We start from the raw sequence: 22,088 nt of genomic DNA, 5'->3' as shown, positions 1-22,088 counted from the left end.
TTATCACCAGTGGCACTCAGGCGATATTCCTGGAGAAGCATTTGTTACCTCTCCTGCACACATTTATTCGAGTGTTATACGTAGTTTAAATGACTCGAACGGTTTCTTCATGCACACTGAATGAATTGCCCTATTCTTAAAATTTTTCCGAATAGAGAACTAGAGTTAAATTTCTGCAGCATACTTCAATACGCTGTTACGTGCCCAGGAGTTCCTTATCTAATATTTTCAGCTAACTCAGCCAGACCATAAATGGATATTGTAATATATAGTAAGTTACATCAAATTAGCCTTATTCCGCTATTTAGTAATCCAGAAAAAAAACTATCGCACTTGAGTGGAGGAAAACATGATGTTATCAGACGACAGTTATGCCAGTCTGTCTTTATACACAACTTGCCAATTAATTTCTGTCTATGATTTTGCGCTTTGTTAAGATTTTAATAAGATAGGACAGATTGTTAAGTTGAACGTGTGATAATTTCCCTTTTTTTGGCAAGTTCCACGCGACGCATTTACGCGTTACGAACATCTGTAACAATACATTTGACCAATGTTCGCGTTCTACAGAGCTTTTCCTAGACATTTAGCTTGTGAGCCGTACATCTCATCTGCTTAAATATAGAATAACTTCGACACCTCCAAAACAAGCGCTAACGAAAACCGATACACTAAAATCTAACACTAGTCGTATAATATTTGATAATTTCAACTCAATTCGATTAAACTTTATGCAAATATACGAACCGCAAGGTAGCGCCGATCTGAAGGAATTGAGACAGATCACTGCACGCAATGGTTAATAAATATTATAACTTTGGGCGGAACACCCGTTGTTTTCGATACACCCTGTAGATGAGCTTAACTGAGGTTCTAACAAGGATTATGTCTCATAGGTTTTACCCCTGCAGTAAAGAAGCCTTTTGTTTAAATGAATGCCTTTAATTTGAGAACATTCCCGACAAGATTAGTCGTATTAATCGCGCGCAAATGCGAGCTCTCTCAGATATTCTCGGTTTATATGGTGTTTATCTAATACACGGGGTATTTATAAAAATCTTGTGCAGCCAACAAAACGTTCGCAGAACAATTGCTGGATACAAAAAATCACTGCATCCACAAATAGCTTTAACACGACAGTGCCCTTATCAGAACGAGTGCACTTGTTCCTTTAAAAAAAAATCAAAGCTGAAGGGCGCAAGTTATTTGTTAGGATGATCTTTGATAGTCAAACATGAAAATGTGTCGGCAGAACTTGGAGGAAAACCTGCATTTGACTATTCCGCTATAACTGTTTCTTAAATGTATGTGTTATGTTTGAGTCGATGTTCTGTTGAAGTTCTACTGCTATTTGCTTGTCCTTGTATAGCTTCGCTTTTGTATGCTCTGGTTGCCAAACATATCACACAACATAAATTACTATTGAGTTATAAGTTCAGTCCATTGGTAATTTAAAAGAGCAGGTAACTCAAGTTACGCATCTATGTGTACGTATCGTATAACGAGCTCGACCCAGCTGGTCGCCTCGGATTTAGAGACCTACCTATCCAAGCCACCGCGTATAAGATAACGAGTGAGAGATAACAGGAGATTGAAGAAAGTCAAACGATAAGCTCCCTAACTCTGCATACCAAGAATGGAAAGCCGTCTGCAAAATAAGTCGAATCACTGTTTCTCGGAATGATATATACCTTTTTGTATTGTACCCCGCTATAATAAACATCGAATATTCCTAAAGCGCTCCGTTTTCTATGGGTATGGCGTTAGAGTAACTCAAAAAAGCATTTAAGCTCTGGGAAACTTGACTTAAAAAGTTATACGAAAATAGGCAAGAGCCTTTAGCCACCCAGAACGATGAACCCGTGGACCATTATGTAATCGAACTTAGTTCTCCATAAACAAGAGTCACGGATCAAGCGATAATTAAATAGCTTCAATGGGCCATAATATGATTTTTGAAACTGATCCAGAAACACAATCAAGATTTTCAAGAAGACTTCAATGTTCATAGGCTATCTTGAATAACACTATGACATTGGAGCAGGTCTTAGTTAGCTGGAAACCTCCTCGTCGTCGTCGTTCGCCTATGTTAGTGAGTACCATTGTTTATTCTATGCGGCTTCATAAAGAAAACGATTTTATCTGCAAGAGATTGTTATCCGTTCTCTAGTGAAAGTTACTGCTATCCAGTGCGATCGAACAGTAGATACAGCAGGCAAATCCACTATGTGTCACCTAACGATTTTCCAGTTCTATGAAATGTAAAACCTGGTTGTCAGTCGGGCAAACACTGAGCGTGGTCATGTAAATTCTGGGGTTGCGTATTTAAGCGATTGCTGGCCGATTATCTCTAGAAATCTTCTGAGCTTTTGACATCAGCATTTGCAGTGGGATTCATTTAACGTCGAGATCACTCTCTATCTATTCATCTAATTGGCTCAATTTTGTTACATTAAGACTAAATAGATATTACGACATGAGCGAGCGAGTAAATGACGAACAGTTTAACCCTAGTCCGAAAAACAATAAATAACTGTTTCCTTTTGCGCTACGCTGGGGAAGCCCAAAATGCACCCAGTATCGTTCTCAGCAGTCAGGTGAGCCAAGCTAAGGGGACACCGTCCATGGATAATTACAACATCGTTTAACATTATACCAAAGTTGAACGGTTTTTTTTTTTTACTAACTGCTGTGAGGGAAGAATAATCAATAACGGCCTGTCGCTTAGCGGGCTGTTTATTCATGAAATCGTGTTCGTATAGGGTACGGGCTATCAAGTCAGCTATTCACGGAGAAAATTGATTGTACGCAATCGTTTAGCAGCTGGTGAAATCAAGTGAAACTGAAGTTGGCAAAAAGTGCAGACTCATTACCGATCTCACAGTAGAACGGCATTGACGAACTAATACAGACCGGACTAGTGATAATGATTTCGTAAAAGGCCGTACCAGAGACCATCTCCATGAAAAATTAACATCCCTAAAACATACATTGACAGAATCACTGGCTACAACCATTGCGGCTCTGCGATTCTATAAAATGTCGTGTTTTTTGCAAACAGTTTATATTTATCAGTTTATTGAGTCAAAAATAATGTCCTTCTGCATAACGGTTAGTCTGGTTTCGTAGGCAAATATAGGGCTAATTTTGTTTTACAAAATCGTAGATCATGTCAGGATGCTATACGCGTGTTACCGGAAGGAAATCGAGCCGTAATAAAAATTTGCTTTCGACCCCCTTTCCCTCCTTCAAGTTGGGATTCATTGTTTTAGTAAAACTCTTTGTATTCTGCTTTATGAATATGATTTCGATGAGCGATTTGTCCTGAGACTGAATAAAAAAACGGCCTTTCTCAGTAAAGTTAACATAATGATTAAACGCGTTCGTGACCTCACAGATTTAATAATTTGAATTACTTTTACTATTGGAGGTATATATCATAACATGAATAGGCGTGTATGTATGACTGCACAATCATTGCGGACTATGCGCTGGTTATATTTTTTGTAAGGTTAGTGGGGTGTTATATAAAGCTTGACTTGTTGCGCCTAATTAAAAATGTAACACCTGCTCATTCATTGCAGACGATTTCAAATCATACAGACGTAAGCCATTGATACGGGAAGAACGTCTACTCTGATGGTACACATAATAATGGTTTAAAAAAACGAGTCACCCTATTGCCAGATCCCTATGTTGACATCGCATTTTGTTATGTTAGGGCTTAGTAGTTAGCCAGTAGATGCGGGCAGGCTACTGAGAAGATGCTGCCGAGTCCTTACTGGTTTGACCAGTGCCCGTATACACTCATTTAAGAACCTACGTCGTAAGGGAAAGAGACCTACCTATAGCCATCGATGGCTACCACAGAAAAGTCTAACTGAAAGAACGTCCATACGTCGCCGAAAGGAATATCGGGCGGGACGCATCGTTACGAACGTACGTCGAGACGTCGCTCTCTTGTGCTCCCCAGCTCAGCAACATGTCCGGTCGTCGTACGCTGTTAGCTGGTGACTCGCACTATCCCAACATTTTCGATTTTGAGCTGCTGCTACTTCGGGCTTCGTCTCCGCCGCTCACGAACGGACGGGCTTCAACCACGTTCGCTATGGCTGCTTCGTTTCATCGGGGATAATAGCACCACCACCAGCGCGTCAGCGTCGACCATCGCGAGAGCAGAACAACAGAAGAAGCTGTTGTTGCCGTCGTCGTGATCTTGTTGTTGTCGCTGTTGCTGCTGTTATTTGTAGCCAATGTGTAGCGGATTGAAGTACAACATAGAGTGAAGTATTTACCGCAAAGGAAGCTACTTTATAGGACAGCGGGAGGACTGGGGAGTCTCCGCTAGTCAAGACCGAAGGACGCCGGTACTTCGTTCGATGCTCCTTCGTAGAGTAAAATCGTTTTGTTGGAAAATAAAAATGTGCTCAAATCTGAAAACCTCGGTGTTGTTATCATCAAAGTGCACGATCAAAGATATGCATTAGATTCTAGAATGGTGGACGGTACAGTTATTCGTGCGCGCTAGTATGGTTGTTCTTAGTGATATACACAAGTAGTGGTACTACCCCCACTGCAAGCGGTGTGTGTCCTACAGCCAAAGCGATCCCCAGCGAGGTTCGCTCGGTCAGCGTCATGGCGGCGCCAAATACAAGAGGCGACTATCCGAGGCGTACAGCCGCAAAGTTTACTAGAACAATATGTCAACAAATACTGAACGGTATTGCACGAAAGGTAATGATCTCCACGAGAAACATTGCAGGCTTCGCTCGGTGGCCAAGTCTAAAGACTGTACGAGGGGTGACTATAGTGTTACTGCTTATTGAGATTGCGGTATCGAAAGTTGCAGCAGGAACAATGCAGCACTTGCCATGTGTGCGGGCGGCTAACCAGCTGTATTGTCCTACAGCAGGGAGTCTCTATCCAAAGTAAGTCGTTTATCTCGGATGGCAGTATTATAGATACGGGGCAATGGTTACTTGTGCTATTCATCAAGCTGGTCATCTCAAATCAGGACTAATACGAGACTTAATGAAGATTTACGCATTTAGGGTAACAATTTAAATACATTCAAACGCAGATGATCTCAACTAATTACCTAAATCCCGTGCCCAGTCATATTTAAAATCCAAGGATGTATAATGATGTGGCTTGATTGGATTTCATTTATTTGAAAACAATCTGTCTCACGGGCATTAAGCAATATACATCTTTGGGAAACGACTTGATACAAACCTAAGTCTCGCGTAATAAGATCTCAATATACCGTTCTTTGCTTTTTCAGGAACGTATTAAACATTTTTATTAGCTTTCCATAGCTTTTTTTTTTTTTTTTTTTTTTTTTTTTTATAAAGTCGTATATTGAAAACGAGCCTCACGAACTGGTCCTACACATATAGCACACTCATTTAGACAGATAAATAATTGTGAAACAGTGAGATAATCGAAGTCTAGAAACACCAAACTGCTAACTTTTTTTTTCCGTAACACAGATAGTCTCTTAAAATAAACTACGGTACCATTTTAGACTTAGGATTGACAGTTGACTTATCGATAATTGGCAAATTACGTGATTTTAACCCTCTCGTCTCGTGAGTTTGCAATGCAGTCCCTCAGTATTTTATCAAGGTTTATGGACTGGCAATTTTCACAAACACAACTATGGTGGCATCAATGGGCGACCCAAAACGAAAGTAGCCTATGAATATCGTTATTCCTTAAGAGCATTTTATAATACGTCATAGATAAGCGTGGAATTTCTAGCGGAAACACTAGCAGAGTTACCAAGTAAAAGAACAGCGCGATTTTACACCAGCCCATTAATTTATAAAACGCTTCAAAATTATGTTTTTTCTTTTTTGTCTAAACATTTAGTAGAACAAATCACTCATCCTCTTCGGTGTACATTTGTCTTGTATTTTCTTATTCAGATGGCTTTAAAATTGATTGACAGTCTACTTGTCCATCAGCGCGACAGATGAAGCATAACAAACAACAGATTTTATATTTGTGGCGCGCTCCTCTTTAGAGTACCTCAAAAAAGTTATCTAGGCCTCATTTCATTATGTGCATATATCGTAGGCATAAAAAAAATCATCCCAGGCTCTGTTCCATATAAGCTTAGCATAAAGGATCGAAACTTATACAGTCTTTTGCGGACTCTAGTTGTTGCAAGAATCTATAGACAGTTTCACAGTGGGCCTGTAGGATAGATACGGTTAAATGTTTGCTAAAATGTTTAATTTATACCCTAAATAATCAACTTAGATTCACATTACCTAAACTATTTAGTTAGTAAATCACATTTATAAGAAACTGTTTTGCCGTTCTGCTGTCGAAAAAATACACCCATAAACCTCTGTCATAATCTAAAAACCCCCCGGATTCCTGCGGTGTTCTGAACCGCGGCGCCCAGACTCACGAAGCTCATAGAAAAAATTAAGCGGCTACAAATGATGCTCGAAAATGCATAGCTTTTAGACGTCGAATATTGAGATATCCAGCCGCAATACGTTACATATGGAAAATAATTTAATAAAAGATAAGATAACGTAATACACAACTATCAAAGAGTACTGACGCGGACATACTGATGTCTTGAAGCTTAGTTGATGACAGGGGCTGATTTTGACGGCACGTTTATGGCCACGGAACGGAATTTTCCTTTGCTCTAGCGATGTGCTGGCTTACAACAAAGCTAAATGTATATACACATTTTGGTGAGTGAAGGCTTACAAAAGTGCTTTGGCCGCTTGCGTAAGTGTTCACAGAGCTTTTAGCAGTGTTAATATATAAAGCCCAGATAAAAAAATTGTAAAAACGGTGTTTTTGGAAGTATCCATGACAAGCGATGTGTTTCACAAGTCCAGACTGGAACTAAAATTTATGATGTGCTTTTTAGCAGTTGGTCAGCAAAAAACGCTCTGACAAGTAAAAATTGTATTATTAGGCCTTTTAATGAAATCGAGCGTTGGTTATGAGTAAAATGTCGATTAGGAAGTCCAAATGATCAATTAGCTATGATGAGTGATATCTGTCTACTCGTGGCTATAGATAATACCAACTTGTAAAAACAAATACTTCGAATTTACGTTTTAAGCATTCCTCTAGCGATCCCACCTATATCATCTCTAATTCTAGATCGAGTAACTTCCGAGTTCAATTAGTCACTTGTCTTTAGTTCCTGCGTACCGTATTATGAGTCTCAATGGTATAAACAGGGGAAATTTAGATAGAAAAAACATACAGACTTGAATGTCATTACTTTTATCAGATTTACTGTTACCCATCTGCTAAATCTATTTCTTCGGTAACCTCAAGGATATTGGCAAGTCTAAAAATTGTAATTTTTTCATTTTCACTAACAGACAAAACAAACAAGTCGTCATCATCTACTGTCAGTGTCGAAAATCCTATTAAATATTTGAGTTGCCTTTAGGAGAATGCCTAATTCAAATAATGTGTTAATTCGTACATTTTAATTATACTCAATTAATGAATGTTTATTTAGTCTCCCATAAAAACATCGATCCAATAAAACTGTGGTTGACATGTTTGTCGCCATAATGGCCGCGAGAATTAGGGTTCAACATTCTGTTTGACACAAGTGTCCCTTGAAATATTTTATAATATATTAACCAGTCTAGTCGCCAACATATTCAGAATGAAGAATCTTCAGAACATCGCCAGCTACTTCAGAATAGCATTTATTGTTACTACATACATAAGCTGAACTATTATTGACTTCACTACGAGTCTGATAGTAAGGTTATTATTTACTATGAAGCTTAATTTTTCGACTAGATATTGATTTAAGTATGTATTGAACTGAGTGAAATCATGAAATATCTTTGCAGCTAAAACGCTGACCTTCATCGAAAACAAATCACCAGATATATATATATTTATTGTTGTTAATGTACAACGGCCATACTGCTAACGCCTTCATATCCTTCCCCGGTTTATGACCTGCCTCGTTTGATTTCAGCATCAACTTAACGGAGCCAATCGTGGCAGGCCACAAATTCTCAAAGGAAAAAACGTGCAAAAGGTGAGAGCAAAGCTTCGGTGTTTCTACGCTCGAAACAGAAATAAGGCTGATGTATATGTTTAGGCTTTGTGCAGCAACCGGCTAGTGATAGTTTCCTATAGTTAAGAGAGTACAAAAAATTGAATTTTAACATATCTAGCTTTTCAGACAACAGTCGGGCCGGATACGGCATCGAACTTTTGGAAGTACACAAATGTAGGGAAAAGAGAATATTTGACTTAATCTGAATTCTACTACATTTCGAAAAAATGCAGCGTTACTTCCTTCTGTTAATATATGGACAAAGCTGATGAAAACGACTGCTAGGTTAGGCGCAGTGAATTTATAAGAACGCCTAGTACCACTGACACAGTCGGTGCCTCAAAGCAAATTTTTTTTTTACCGCTGTAGGAAACGTCAAAATCATAGTAAGTAAAGGAGTATTACACTCGGCGCAACGACCCTACACTAGCGCTTCAAAGCGATTACCGTCCAGTAGAGTCATATGTTTACTTTTTATGCCAATGTCCGCGCTTAGAGTTATACCCGCTGATATATTTCTTGTTTTCGTTTCCTCCCTTTTCGTTACATACAGGGAAAGAATTGATAGTTTCATCGACGACAATAAATCAATGATTCGTCGTATGTTTGGTAACGTCGATAGTCCATCGGATCCTGCAATTGAGCATTTCCAGACCTACGACGGACGCCGAATTCATCATCGGGGAAAACGAGCTGCTAACGTCGGAGGGTCCCCTCACAAAGTGGACGCGTGCGAATCCACAGTGGAGATTGTCACCCCGTACTGGGCATCTAACAGTCACGGCAAAATACGGGCAATCGTTAATACACAACATCTACAACAGGCAATTCAAACCGTAGGTCTCCTAAAACCAAAATTTATTCACGTTAAGGAGCAAACTTTACAAATAAACTCTGCATACCAGTGTTATAATTATTTTATTGCCTTATGAATCTTGTCCAATTTATCTCGATAGGGACCAGTTTTTTTGGATACATTGCGGCCAGTGTCAGCGTCACCATTAAAATTGGCTTTTATTTGAATAGTACTTAGAAAATACGTTACATAGATCGTTTCGCACCATGATTACAACCAGAAAGATTTCTATAGTACAAACTTTCAAGTTAGCCTGTAAGCTGTACTAGATTTTAGGGAAAAAGAAATGCACTTTCTACATGGGTTTAATTGCGCATTGTTTCAATTAGAGAAAAAGTGGAATTATAAATAACTATTTTCGTTAATCTAGCTTTTTGTTTTATTTTAGCTTATATTACTTGATGCCAATTCTGCGTCGCCAGTTTTACAAATCAGTCCAAGGGTGACCTACTCCAGATGAGATCAAATGATACTTCTGCGACCAAACTTCTGGCTAAACAAACAAACAAACAAGGGGTTATTGCTAAAGTCTCCCTTACTGCATGCATCACACTTAATACATACGTTATTATAGCACTCAAGCGTCAGCTGTAAAATGTTGTGAATCGATTTGATATTCAAAATTCCGGATAGTTTTATCAGATTTATTGGGGGTTCAAGAACTGAGGCTGTGTTGCAGCGTTGGGCATGATATTTAAAAAACTTAGGTACGATGCTTAAAAAGGAAAATGTTACTCTATTTAATCGCGTCTCTTGAAAATGACTGCACTGACAGCAACTGTGATATTATTATAAACCATTAATGAAAATGTTCGTAATCTTTTTTTTTTTTTATGCGTGTTTATCTTGTGCTTCGTAGGAAATGTGTCAGAACAGCCAGACGCGAAAGTGCAACGCCGACTGCGGCTGCGAACAGAAATACAAGTGGCATCGACTGCTCGCTTATGACCCTGACGATGACTGCAAAGGAATATTTATGGATTGGTTTTTGTTTCCCTCGTGCTGTGTTTGTCGATGTCAGAACCTATTACAGTCACATTCCCAGATTTCTAAGGCTAAAAATCACTAGACAAACAAATCTGTCGTGTATAAATTTACTTAGATGCGAACGTACCAATATAACAGCTTGGTTTTAATGTGGCACTAACTATATCGGAAAAAGATTTCACTAAATGACCGCAGGACGCAAAACGAGAACAGCCAACTTAGGACAAATATTAAAGCATAAAGTAGACGATGACTGAGGACGGGTGACGTCAGCTGACTTTTGCCTAATAACATGATATCAATACACATAGGATCTGCACCTGTGATATGCAAAAATTTTCGTTATTAAAAGATTGCTGCATCGTAAGAGTACCTAGAAATAAGACCTAAGTACTAGGTTTTGTGCATGCTAGCTGCACGTAGCGTACATCCGAGCACGCCTGAAAGCCTAAGCTTGCAGCTGGCATCCCTCTGCTGAAGTCGACGCGCTCTACTGTCACGTTACATAATGCATATGAATTCTACTTGTACCATGTTCTCTTGACGTTATTAGAAGCTCATTACTACATTGCTATGGACGTTTGACATCAAACTAAAATATGGCATATTAATAAATTCTATGACAAAAGTACATAGGGATTTATTTTTCATATAGTGTTACATTATTTACTGCGCCATCTACGAAACGATATAATGAACCTCGTCTAATAAACATATCGCTTTACAAGACCGCTAAAATCATTCGAAATGTCGGTGCTAGATGCATATATTAAAACCCATTTATAACTTAGTAATCCCTTAAGGCATCATTAACCCCATGCCACGCTCTAGGTGCGTTCTTATTGAATATTTTAGCCCATGTTTTCGACGATTTTTATTAGAAAACACCCAGTTGTTGAATCCTATCGTAATTATTTCGTGAAACCAACTCTATAATGTCATCTGCACAATTCATGTTAATGAAGAAAGTTAGCTGTTTTTTTTTCAGTACCATCTAACTTATACACGCTGACGTATGAAAGAATAAAAACAAACCTAAGGTTTGTATCTGAAGAACACGACGACATGTATATGTATCGAAAAAGTTGAAAGAATCGTTGACGATATCATCTATATGATTGCTAGCCCTCATTTTATCATTGTCACTTTGATCTATTTACTGTATAATAATAACAATAACAATAAATAAAAAACAACTTGTGAGAAATGCATATCTTTTTAATTTATTTTATTATTTTAGATTACTTTTATAATACCGGAGTGAACATTGACTCTTTAGACAATCGATAATTTACCTTCTGTATTTATATTGCCTATGACACATGTATTAGGCATATATAACGGGTTTTCGAAATAGCCTTGACTGTTTGCAAGCCAATACTTGAACATTTTTTTTTTCAAAACATTATTACTCTTAAAAGCATTATTACTATTAAATACGGGCCATTTTGATCGATGGCCTTCTATTTCCATCGAAACTAATTTACCACAATAAAGCGAGCTGTGAGACAAATGATAGTCTGGTGATGACAACAGAGCGGACCTATTGAAATTTTCCATCTAAGTTCTCTCAGTTTTGCTGAAGCCGTATGTAGGAGCAGAAAAGGATGTATTTCCTGGTCAGCTAGTTCTTTCAATGGTTCGTTTTAATGGTGTTAATTGTTGATAGTAGTGGTCTGAATTAATCGTTTTGCCAAACGACAGACGATCATAACACACGATTGCTTTCCAATACAACCAAACACTAGCATCGCCTTCTGCGACGTCAGTACGAGTTTTTTCCACCACGAACTGTTTTTCATTAACTTTATGTTGCATTAATGATATGTGCGATCTATTTTCTATAATCGCTTTAGAAATGGCTCAATTTCTGCTGAGTTCCTCTGATAATTTCAAGCAATTTCTTTTATGCTGATTTCTGTGATACTCAGATATTAGGTCTTTTTATCTGTTAAGTGCTGGGTATTTAGTCCCTTGAGGATATCATAGCTACTCACGTTCGGTTTCACTTAAGTTCCGCAATTATTGTATCTTTTTTTTTCAACTGGTCGATTTCTACGAGAGCGATAAAGCCATCTCTGAGCCATTTCTTCCAATAGCGCCTTTTGAGCATAAGTAGTATGATTTTTCTATGGGCATATGCAGCATTTGTGCCTTTGTCGTGATAAAATGGTAACATGTAGCCAATTTTTGCGGAAATTTCATTCGTTCTCAAGGTGCTCTATCGTAAGGCTAAAGCAAGGAACTCCCATAACGTTGGCATATCTACGAGTCAAATTATAAGCCAACGCCGACTCCACGCGACTCGTGCTACGCGAAACATGTCACCTTATTTAGCTAGAAAAACGATCAATATTTTTTCGGTAAACTAATCTATCTACATATTACTGAAAGCCGGTGTCTGTTTGTTCATTAATTTTATTATTTATTTGTCTGACCGGGACTGGGCCTATTTCTTTGGCGCGTCAGTAGCACACACATGTCTTGCGCGTGGGGCTGGAGCTAATCGGATAGATATTTTTTTCCGGGAAAGTTTGTTAATTCTATCCTGTACAGCGCATTATTAACTGATGCAAATTTGTGTGTGTTTGCATTTGTGCCCTTATTGGCGTTGTTTGCAAGAGATTCTTTTATACATGTCTCTGAGAAAGTTGTAGGTGCTAGTAAACGTGGGCTCTTTTAATAGGGGTCTTGTTGAAAAATTGTATAGTACACCCATTCTTAGTTCTCACATCGAAAATGGACAAACACTTAATGTGGCGTTACATATATCTATTTTTAAAATTCATAATTTTGGCTAAAAATTGCGGAAAAGTTTATTGGTTGCATCAGTAATCTGCCTATGTAACGATAGTGAGAATTTATAGCAAATGCCAATTGCGACGAATTTAAAGTTGATTTTCTTTAAAGGTCTAATCTAATTTCAGAGAAAATCCGAGATATTAATAACAAATGCAAATATTTATTATCAAAAAGTTTGACAAGATAAACAAAATCTTCTAGTTTTTTTTCTGACGTGATATGATATCTGTAACGATTCACTGAAAAAAGAAAATCAGAACGAGGAAAAATCCTTATTCCTTCGTGACGTCCTAGAGACAGAATCAGCTGTTCATTACATTTTCATTTGATAAATTATGTTCGTACTTGTTATAAAAAAAAAAAAGAGAAAAAATGAAAAACGTCTCGGGGTTTAATATAGTGTGTGTAATTATTTTTTATAAAAAGCGTTTTCGATGAAGCTCTTAGAAAGAATCGGCAATAATTATTAAAAATCGCCCAAAGACTAACTTGATTTACATACGTTTACGTACGATACCAATACGAAACCAAGCCAATCAGCCCGCACTAGAAAAGACCTGCAATTACATTGAACAACTTCACCAAAAGGCAATATACTCTGAGAGAGTCTGCCGAACCCGGAACAGGTTGATGAAATGATTCACAAAAGGGTAATTGCGGGTGATTTACAGAAGGTGGAACAAGGTAATTGTTGTATAGGTAACTGTTGGTATATATCTGTTGCAATCTATGTTAAGTTGAATGCAAGTTCAACAGATCAGATAAGTCAACGACATACACGCGGGCAAAGCCCGCGGGTCAGCCTCGAGTGTATATCTATTCCATACGCGTGCGGGATAAGGGTGTCAGCAATGTTCATTCTCTTTTGACGCCAATTTTGTCTATATTTGGTATAGCAGCTACAAAATAGTACAATATGAAGGGGCCAATGATGGGAAAGCTGATGGTGTCCTTTCCCTTGAGGATATAACGAAAACATCCAGTAATAGAATTTCTGATCTATTAAATGCAGTGCAGGTATACCATTCAGCTTTGACGTTTGATGCACCCTATTCGAAAAATAAAACCAAAATGTAAAAATAACTCACAGGTTTCCCTATCGTATTATGCAAAATAAACGATACCAGCGAACGAGGAATAGCAGCTATAAGGTATCAGATCATTTTGTAAAGTAGTCGACTTATCTTCTAGCATCATTACATTCGATCAAAAAGAATATCCTTATCAACACTCTTTATAGAAGAAGACTAAGCTTTTACTAGAATTAAATTCGATAACCCTGGTTTAGTAGATATTGCCCATTGCAGGAGTAGTGACTGAAAAGAGATATTCCGAGCAAAGGCCACTGTCTATTAAGTTAACCCTATCAGACAAAAAGAAGCGAAAACAAACAATAGGATCTAACAAGGCTTTGTGCGATCATTGTTAGGCATAACGTTATTCGATCCTCCTTTCCTGTTGGACTACGAAGTGCCCGTTGGACGATAATGCCGCGTTCAAACTTTTATAGGTGGTGGATGTTTTGTTTATATCGTCTGCATGGTTTATAAGATCAATAATAAAGCATAAAAATTAGTTTGTAAATTTAAAAAGTAACGGAAGCGCTACGGATCAAAACAAGAGGTAAACAAACATACTTCATTACTAAATCAGTTACGTAACTTCTCCTTAGAGAGTCATAGAGCTTAAACAGTGCCCGTAGGGAGGAACCGTTCAAGTCGTCTATTTGAGTAATGAAATGTATCTACATAGTTTTTTGAAGGTTTAATTCTGTATGGGCGCGTTCGAAGGTGTTCTCAATTTCAGACGCATATGTGAGCAAAATACATGTGATTTTTCCAAGGAATAATATAATATTATTGGAATTAAGACCAATGTAATACCGACCCACTGAGATTGAAGTAAGATATAGTTTAATGAAATAGCCGATTCGTTGGTGCAATTCTATCTTGGCGTACCAAAGTAAAGAGTAGCTTGTTGTCTGTTAAATCGAAGTACGTTAAATCCTTTTGCTTTTACACTGTTCTTACCGTTGCTCCATAGTAACAATTGCAGCTCGTGTCGACTGTACGTACAGCTGAGCGGTGACTAACTACATAGGTCAGAAATACCCATTTGAACTATTAAACATAAATAAGTCCGCCATAACATAGAATCTAAACGTTGAAAGCAATCTCAAAAACTATGTAAATGCATACACATAGATATATGACTGTTTATAGCATTATTCATAAACGGGCTTTTTCCTCTTTCCCAAGAGAGGATCATCCAACCACTTTGAGAGCAGTGTGGCTAGACATCTCACAACGGGACCTCCGGATCCTGCTGTGGTAGTCGATTGCCGAGACCACAATCAAAACACAAATACATTCTGGCCCAGATAACCACTGTGTCGGTAAACGGATTCTCGCAATGATTCCTCTCCTATAACTCTTGTGACTTGATTAGAACTCGGGTAGCTTCCTGAATAGCTCAAAGGGAAAATAGTATTTGCGCATTGTAACGGAGCTGAGGTCTTTGAAGACTGCCGCCCATAAATGTGATAACTCGTGAGGCTTTAGAATTTACTAACTGTTCCATATATCGCGGTAGAGTCATTAAAAAAGTATCTGGCAAATTAATTTCGAACGGCTAGGCTGTGACAGGCATCAAACCGAGGGATGCATACAGAGTGACCCGGTGTGAACTTTCAAGAATCGACTAGGACTTTCGAAATTTTCAGTTTTGACATGCAGCCAATTGATGGCACAGCGAACGCCCAAAACATCGGTTCACAGAAGCATATGCAGATGAACTGTGCAGTACGATGTGAGACCAATGGCAAAAGTACCAGTGAACACCAAAAGCCGGATCAAAAAAATGCTCCTAGAGTTGCTTTTGGTAAATTAAAGGATTTCAGAACTCGAGGTTATTCTGCTTCAAATCGTTTTAATAGCGAAAAAACTATAAGAGATCCAATCAAATTTTATGCGCCTCCAGGCGGAAGTTCAATAGGTGGTGATTTTGTACAAGTTCAAACGCCTCTTGAAACGTGTATGTCAGGCGGACCCTCTGCAGAATATCAAATAGAAGCTAGCATTGATGTGCGAGTCGAATCAGACGAATCAGAGCTAATGTCGCTTCATACATATAAAGGTGTGCAGCATCTTGGGACCGGTGAGCGCCCTTTTACGAGGCATTACGAGCGTCCCTCCGTTCCACGACTCAGATGTGTCAATTTAAGATGCAGTTGTATGCTATCGACGATACTGATAGTCCTACTAGCTTTCTTAGTAGCTGCAAGCGTTTTACATAGGCAACACCGAAGCGAATGTGACAATACCCTCCAAAAATTCATGGATCAGTTTTGCAATGTGAGCCTTCCTCCAATGCGACTTACGGAAGCGGCCATTTCTAGCACGAACGCTCACGGGTTCAATCTGAACGTCATTCGAACCCTTGCTTGCTCTCAATGGCCTTCTAACGCAGAACACTTGTTTAAGCGTATGACGTTTAACCTAACGACAGAGTTCCTTAAACCATATGGACTGGCAACAAATATCTCGGAAACGTTTGTCAGGGTAATTGAAGCTCAGTCGTTAGGTGGGGATTTTGTCATTGACTTCCGGGAAGACTGGGCCCAGAAAGTGCTGTTCATCACAAAATGTGCACTTGAACATGGCGACTATGGTAGCGCTCTCAGTCAGTCATATGAAGCTGCAGTTAGCGCTAGTTCCTCGAAAGACGAGTTGATATCACAGCCAGAATATTTCTGGGCTGGACGAGAACTGCTTATGTATCGCTGTTTTCCTGAACTAAGCAGGGAACCTCAAGCTAATCCAGCATTTGTCGACTATCAGGGATCTCCATATGACCTATATTGGTCTATCAGCCTCAGTCGCTACTGCAAGTGCGCGCCAAAGCATAACGAAGATGGCGCTGGCTCAGAACACGTCCTTGGACTTGTGCGACACATAGCATTGCATATTCAAACATGTTATTAGCCATATTTACTTGTAATAGCTCACCGTCATCTATTATGTTACCTGGTGTCAGCCGTGGACAAACATCATAAGATTTCTCTTGACGTGATCCTACCATGTCAGCTATACGCAACACGTGATTGTTGTTATTTTACTTATTTTTTTTTTTCTTTTACCTACGATTTATTATTATCTAGCTCAATGTCGAACGATGAGTATTTTACGATAGAAATGAAGCTACGCTAAAAATCAATACTTATAGATAACAGTCTGATATATTAGCATTGCTGGATAAAGTAATTTCGCTTTTATAATACACCTATGCGGGATAAAGTCCTTGGTCATACTGGCGAGCCCGACAAAAAATTTAATACTGCGTGTGACTTACTGCCTCAATGCTTACATACTAAAGATGCAGCCATACGACTTCCGTTAAAATTCGAGTTCTACCTAAACAAACCCATGCATATACTCTTGGATATAAATATTTCAGGTGCGTACTTGATTAATGCTTTAGTACGATGGCTCGGAGGTTAGCGCAGAATATTTGGAAAAAATTAACGGCTTTACGGGCCTGCGTGACGACCTACGAAATGTTCAACAGTGATAGATCGCTAACTATTCATTGATAATGTTGCGCTTGAAAAAAATACAACATAGTACTTGTTATTTCATCATAAACAAGGTGCCATGTTCTGTATATAAACCTGATCTTTACTATTGTACAATGAGGTACACCTACGGGCAGTACAAAATGTCGCTTGGCCTTATTTCTATTATATTCCACATGGAACCAAATTGATATTATCTAATAACGGTTATATCGACCCTAATACAGAGCAGGTAATTGACCGGTACGATTTCATTGTACATTATAAAAATAAATCGGACTATTATTACGAACATGGCTGTGTCCGTTACGATTGTGATATGTCACCGCGGTCCGAAATACGTCGTTGTAGTTAGGTAGACCTTACGTAGAATGGTAGGCTTCATCCCGCTCTGGTTTTGCTATTGATTTGACGGAAATTATAAAGTAGACTAACAATTACCCTGAGTTAGAGTTTTTTTTTTTCATTAGCATGGATCCAGCTAACTCTGGATTTGACGCCTTGGCTTTCAGCGCATTTTTACGACATGGTTTTTACTGATTTTTTCTTTAGTGTTGGATAGTTACTCTATTTTTTTGGGACACGCGTAGGTCGGTCGACCATCGACCGACATCAAAAGGACGTCTGTGATTCGAATCGGTCTTCAGCCGATTTCTAATAGATGTTGCGAACCAAACTGAATCTATTCCTGGAATATTACCAAAATTTTCAAATGTTTTTTCAATAGTATAGGGACAAACAGTTTCTTTCTTCCTTCTTTTTCAGTTTTTGGTTTCGTATTCTACTAAATGAAAATCTAGTAAATGTTTCCTAATGATTTTATACGTTTCGGTTAATGTATTGACTTTGTTCGTCGGACGTCATTAGACTTTACGGATTTTCTTCACGTCAAAATACCAGTTTTAGTGATAGAGAGACGTATTGCAATTCGTTGAGATTTGTCGAGTGGCGTAATAAAATTGATGTCAACAAAATCGCATTTTGCGTAGAAAATATGTTTGCAATATTTTAAAATTTAGCTCTAAAAACTTAAGAAGAGAAAATACTTTCGAACAAAAAATGTTTATCATATCAAACTCCATAACTTTCCAATTAGCACTTATAAGAAATTCGCTTAAAAAATATTGGAAACTAACTAAAAATGTATTTTCACCTCATTGTTTCCTAGGTGAGACACACCGCTTAAAGCGTCTTCGACCATTTAGGTAATGGAGCAAAGATAACCTTTTAATTCAACTTGACGAGATTGGTGTTTTCCCCCACATAAACCGCCACGTTCAATTTTCGTTTCGAGCCATTTGCAATCTAAAAACTGAGATTCAGGTAGAGCGACCTGCATTTTAATTCAGCTCGGCAAGAGCCTTTGATCGATATCGATAACGACTTACCTTCCCCGCTCGCCCACATAGAGCCCTATTTAAAAATTCTGCTAGCATTTTGTCTAGGGAAAAATTTCAGTAAAAGCTCTCCCGAAAGACAGCCTCTGCAATCTTCTCATACGCGTCAATGAGAGACTCTCGCAAAAACCGTCAACAAAGAGCACGCACTGCAAAAAAAAGAGCAATCTTTTCAAATTAATATCACATTCTACAGAATGGAACAAACAAACAAACAAACTTCTTTGAGAAAAAGGTTCTCATTCAATCGGCTCCATCTTACACGCATCACTACTTCAGATAGTGGCAATCTTGCCACAGAGAGCCCGCTTCGACCGTCATAACGGGTCGACTTGGGTCGGACAAAAAACAATACACAAGCACAGACAGAGAGTTTTAATGGTATATAGACAGTTAAATGGTTAAATAGAGTGACAGGCTAGACCAACCCGCGGAATTCGATTCGCGCCTTTTTTGTTATTAATGTAGCTAATTTAATTCACTAACATTACACTTAGCCTAAGGTAAACTATAGAAGAGACCAACAGTTATCTCGTTGCACTTACCGTGTCTCATCTAACTCGTTGCCTTTTTGCACTTATTTCGCTAGCTTTTTTTAGTATGCCTGCCAAAGCACTCAATGCACTCTAGACTAGTGTCTCGTCCGTTATATATTGGTCTTTGATATAATTCTTCAGTACTACTACGGACTTCTTTAGTATTAACTAGATAACTCCATTTCCGGGACACATGTGGATCAGCTCCATTTTAGGTCAAAAACGAACTTTTTGGCCTGAAAACTGAGATTAAGGCGTATAAACATGTACTGCATTTCACTCTAGCCCATCGAGAGATCGGTGCCAAGAAACACCCTGACGAAGACGTCCATGTAAAAAATTCTATTCGGGGGGCAATACGACGCATAATTGCCAGAAATGTTAATATTTACAAGTGTGAAAACCGAACGTAGGTCAATCTTTTGCCAACGACCTTAACCGTTATCATAAGCCAAATAGTCAGATTATCTTGCAGCACAAGTTCTAACGGGCCAAACTAATCTAAAGACATTATTAGCGGTCACAGGAATGAATGTAACGTGAAAACATCCTTTGGTAAGGCTCATGTAGTTTGATAACAAAAAGGTAAGATTTGTAAGCAGACATAAGCTTCACAGCGGGTCTTCACATCAAGTATGGATTGAGTTGGGAATGCTTTTTGAGTGGGAAAGAGATCTGTTTCGTGTACCGGGTGACCAAGAAGTTTCGGGAATAAAATCCAGATTAAATAAACGATCTAACTTAGTCGCAACTCGGAACAATTCAACGATTATAATAACTTAGTACGAAGTCGAACTGAAAACGATCGACAAGTTCTCGGCTTTAACAAGACAACGTCATACTCGTAACGTCATTTATAAGATACTGCTATTGAATTCGTCTTGGTAACGACCCAACGGTATCAGAGTCGAAAATTGATTATTGGCTATGGACTATATAGTGATCTATCACGTCTAGTACCCATTAGTATATTTATGAGATAAACACGCAATGCATAATAGGAAATTTTGTTAGTATCGTGTATGTTTTGGTTCACCAACGCCAAAGTACAAACAATGAGAACGCTTTTACCGCAAGATGAAGATTTTTCTGTCAGTTATTTTCTAATTCTAACAGGTTCTCCGCGAACAAAAATCTTCATATGTAAAATTTGTAACCTCAGAATCAATCCCGTTAACTAAACATCATGTGACAACAGAGAATATTCGGGCACTCCTCATCAAGACTTCTCAGGCTGTCTCTTCGCAAAACTTTTCTATCGATTGCATCGAGGTCAATGAAGTCTGTAGCTGCGATATCAGAGCCACTGTTCAGAAAGTTTTTTGAGTAAAATTTTGATTGTTCTCCTTTAATACTATACAAAATATACAAACCAGTTTGCGTAAAGTAATAGGCTTTATCTCTAAGACTGCACCTGGGCAAAAACAAATACTTTTTCACATATGTTGAAACTGTCATTGATGACAATCATGTTAATTTATTGTGACTACAGCATCAATTCAGAACCTAAACACCTCACAGGTTAGCCTCTAGTGTTTCCTTTGCAGGTGCACGTTTAAACTTGTGAAGCTCTCGCTCGGTGATGCACCACCATACATAGTAATCGAACAAATTCAAATCTACGCGACGATATATGTTTATCGCAGGGCAAACTCAGATTTAGGACTAATCGGCTGGTATAAACTGGAGAACCATATTACCGGATAACGTGTAGCTTTCTTTAAACACATTATCTATCCATGGTTTCGTACCAAGAATTTCGTACAGGATCTTCTTTGGTGGTAGTATCGTCTTTCTAAAAAAAGTTCTGCGAAGTGTTTATTTTATTGCATAAGCATAATCATTGTTGGAACTTATTTACTCTCCTATAAAGTTTCTGCCAATTGCAACTTTCAGTTTTGTTGGCTAACAAGAGCGTCTGTATAACTTTTACGACAATGACGTGTGTCTGAAATCCGTGGCACGACACCCTTGGCCAATTAAAATTTCTTGGCTAACGGCCTAATCGAAACGAGACGGTCAGCAGAAACATCCCTTTAGGCGGAATCTGCGATAATTTTGTTTATCGTCGATTTTTTCATAGAGCTGCATTGATTTTGCTTTAGTTACTGAGAGCGTATACCCATTGGCAATGGCGTAGACTATTAATTTGGACCAGCGCAAATATAATCCAGTAATCGCCTTCGGTCTGTTGAGCCAACGCACCGTGCCCGATAGGAATAAGAAATATTGGCCGCTTTTAGTCAGCGCGAGCCCATAACCAGTCTGGACCAATTTGAGCATAATAGAACAAATCATTAGAAGCTTAATGTCATATCGTGTTAATAATGAGCTTTCGGCCGATATAGATTGATCCTATTGCAGGCCTTCAAGGCTATGCCTTGCTAAAAAAAAATGCCTTCACTTTATCACAGCGGCTGTCCGTTTTTATTTACAATATATCAAATGTTGATTATGGATTATTATTTAGGGATCGGCCAGACTGATTATAACGGTATAAGCGTCTAGACAATAGTAGATGGATAAGGCAACTAGTAACAAAGGTAAATGTTCCATATATGTTAACCATAAACGTATCAGTAGGCAAACACCATGTATGTACGGTCATAATAAATAAATAACAAAATAATAGGGTACACGAAAACGGTAGCAGTAGAGCGCTAAAACGATTAATACAAGTAACATAATTGTTGATTATCGTCCTATTTGAAGTCTGCGAAGGGAGCCGGAGCTTTTAGGAAAAATTAGGATGCTACCTTTCCGGTATGAAAGCGTTAAGTATGAATTTTAAAAGAGTAATGATTTTGAATATCTATGTATTTCTGGGTGTTCTGTCGGCAAATATATTTTGTAATTAATAATAAAG

At 38.4% G+C, this 22,088-nt stretch overlaps 1 protein-coding gene and 1 long non-coding RNA gene across 2 annotated transcripts; both read left to right on the top strand.

Moving 5' to 3' along the window:
* The first annotated feature begins 3,684 nt into the window (after positions 1-3,684).
* Positions 3,685-11,125, top strand: LOC111268752 (protein spaetzle 3). Its single transcript, XM_022847905.1, has 4 exons — positions 3,685-4,928; positions 7,988-8,050; positions 8,625-8,907; positions 9,787-11,125. The coding sequence occupies exons 1-4, from the start codon at positions 4,636-4,638 to the stop codon at positions 9,994-9,996; spliced, it is 849 nt and encodes a 282-aa protein (XP_022703640.1). The 5' UTR covers positions 3,685-4,635; the 3' UTR covers positions 9,997-11,125.
* Positions 11,126-14,248: 3,123 nt separating this feature from the next.
* LOC111268747 (uncharacterized) lies at positions 14,249-17,735 on the top strand. Its single transcript, XR_002685390.2, has 2 exons — positions 14,249-14,339; positions 17,172-17,735. It is a non-coding gene; the product is annotated as an uncharacterized LOC111268747 (long non-coding RNA).
* The last annotated feature ends 4,353 nt before the right edge of the window (positions 17,736-22,088 follow it).

The sequence above is a fragment of the Varroa jacobsoni genome, unplaced genomic scaffold (genome assembly GCF_002532875.2).
Source record: "Varroa jacobsoni isolate VJ856 unplaced genomic scaffold, vjacob_1.0 scaffold_1317, whole genome shotgun sequence".
Classification (NCBI taxonomy): domain Eukaryota; kingdom Metazoa; phylum Arthropoda; class Arachnida; order Mesostigmata; family Varroidae; genus Varroa; species Varroa jacobsoni.
This window is presented reverse-complemented; position numbering and strand designations above follow the sequence as displayed.

What these genes read in the sequence shown, in the direction of transcription:
- LOC111268752 (XM_022847905.1), top strand. Translation starts at nt 4,636, where the DNA reads ATGGCGGCGCCAAATACAAGAGGCGACTATCCGAGGCGTACAGCCGCA. An exon ending in GCAGGGAGTCTCTATCCAAA is followed by an intron (nt 4,929 to 7,987) that starts GTAAGTCGTTTA and finishes GTTTGATTTCAG; the next exon opens with CATCAACTTAACGGAGCCAA. An exon ending in TACAACAGGCAATTCAAACC is followed by an intron (nt 8,908 to 9,786) that starts GTAGGTCTCCTA and finishes TGTGCTTCGTAG; the next exon opens with GAAATGTGTCAGAACAGCCA.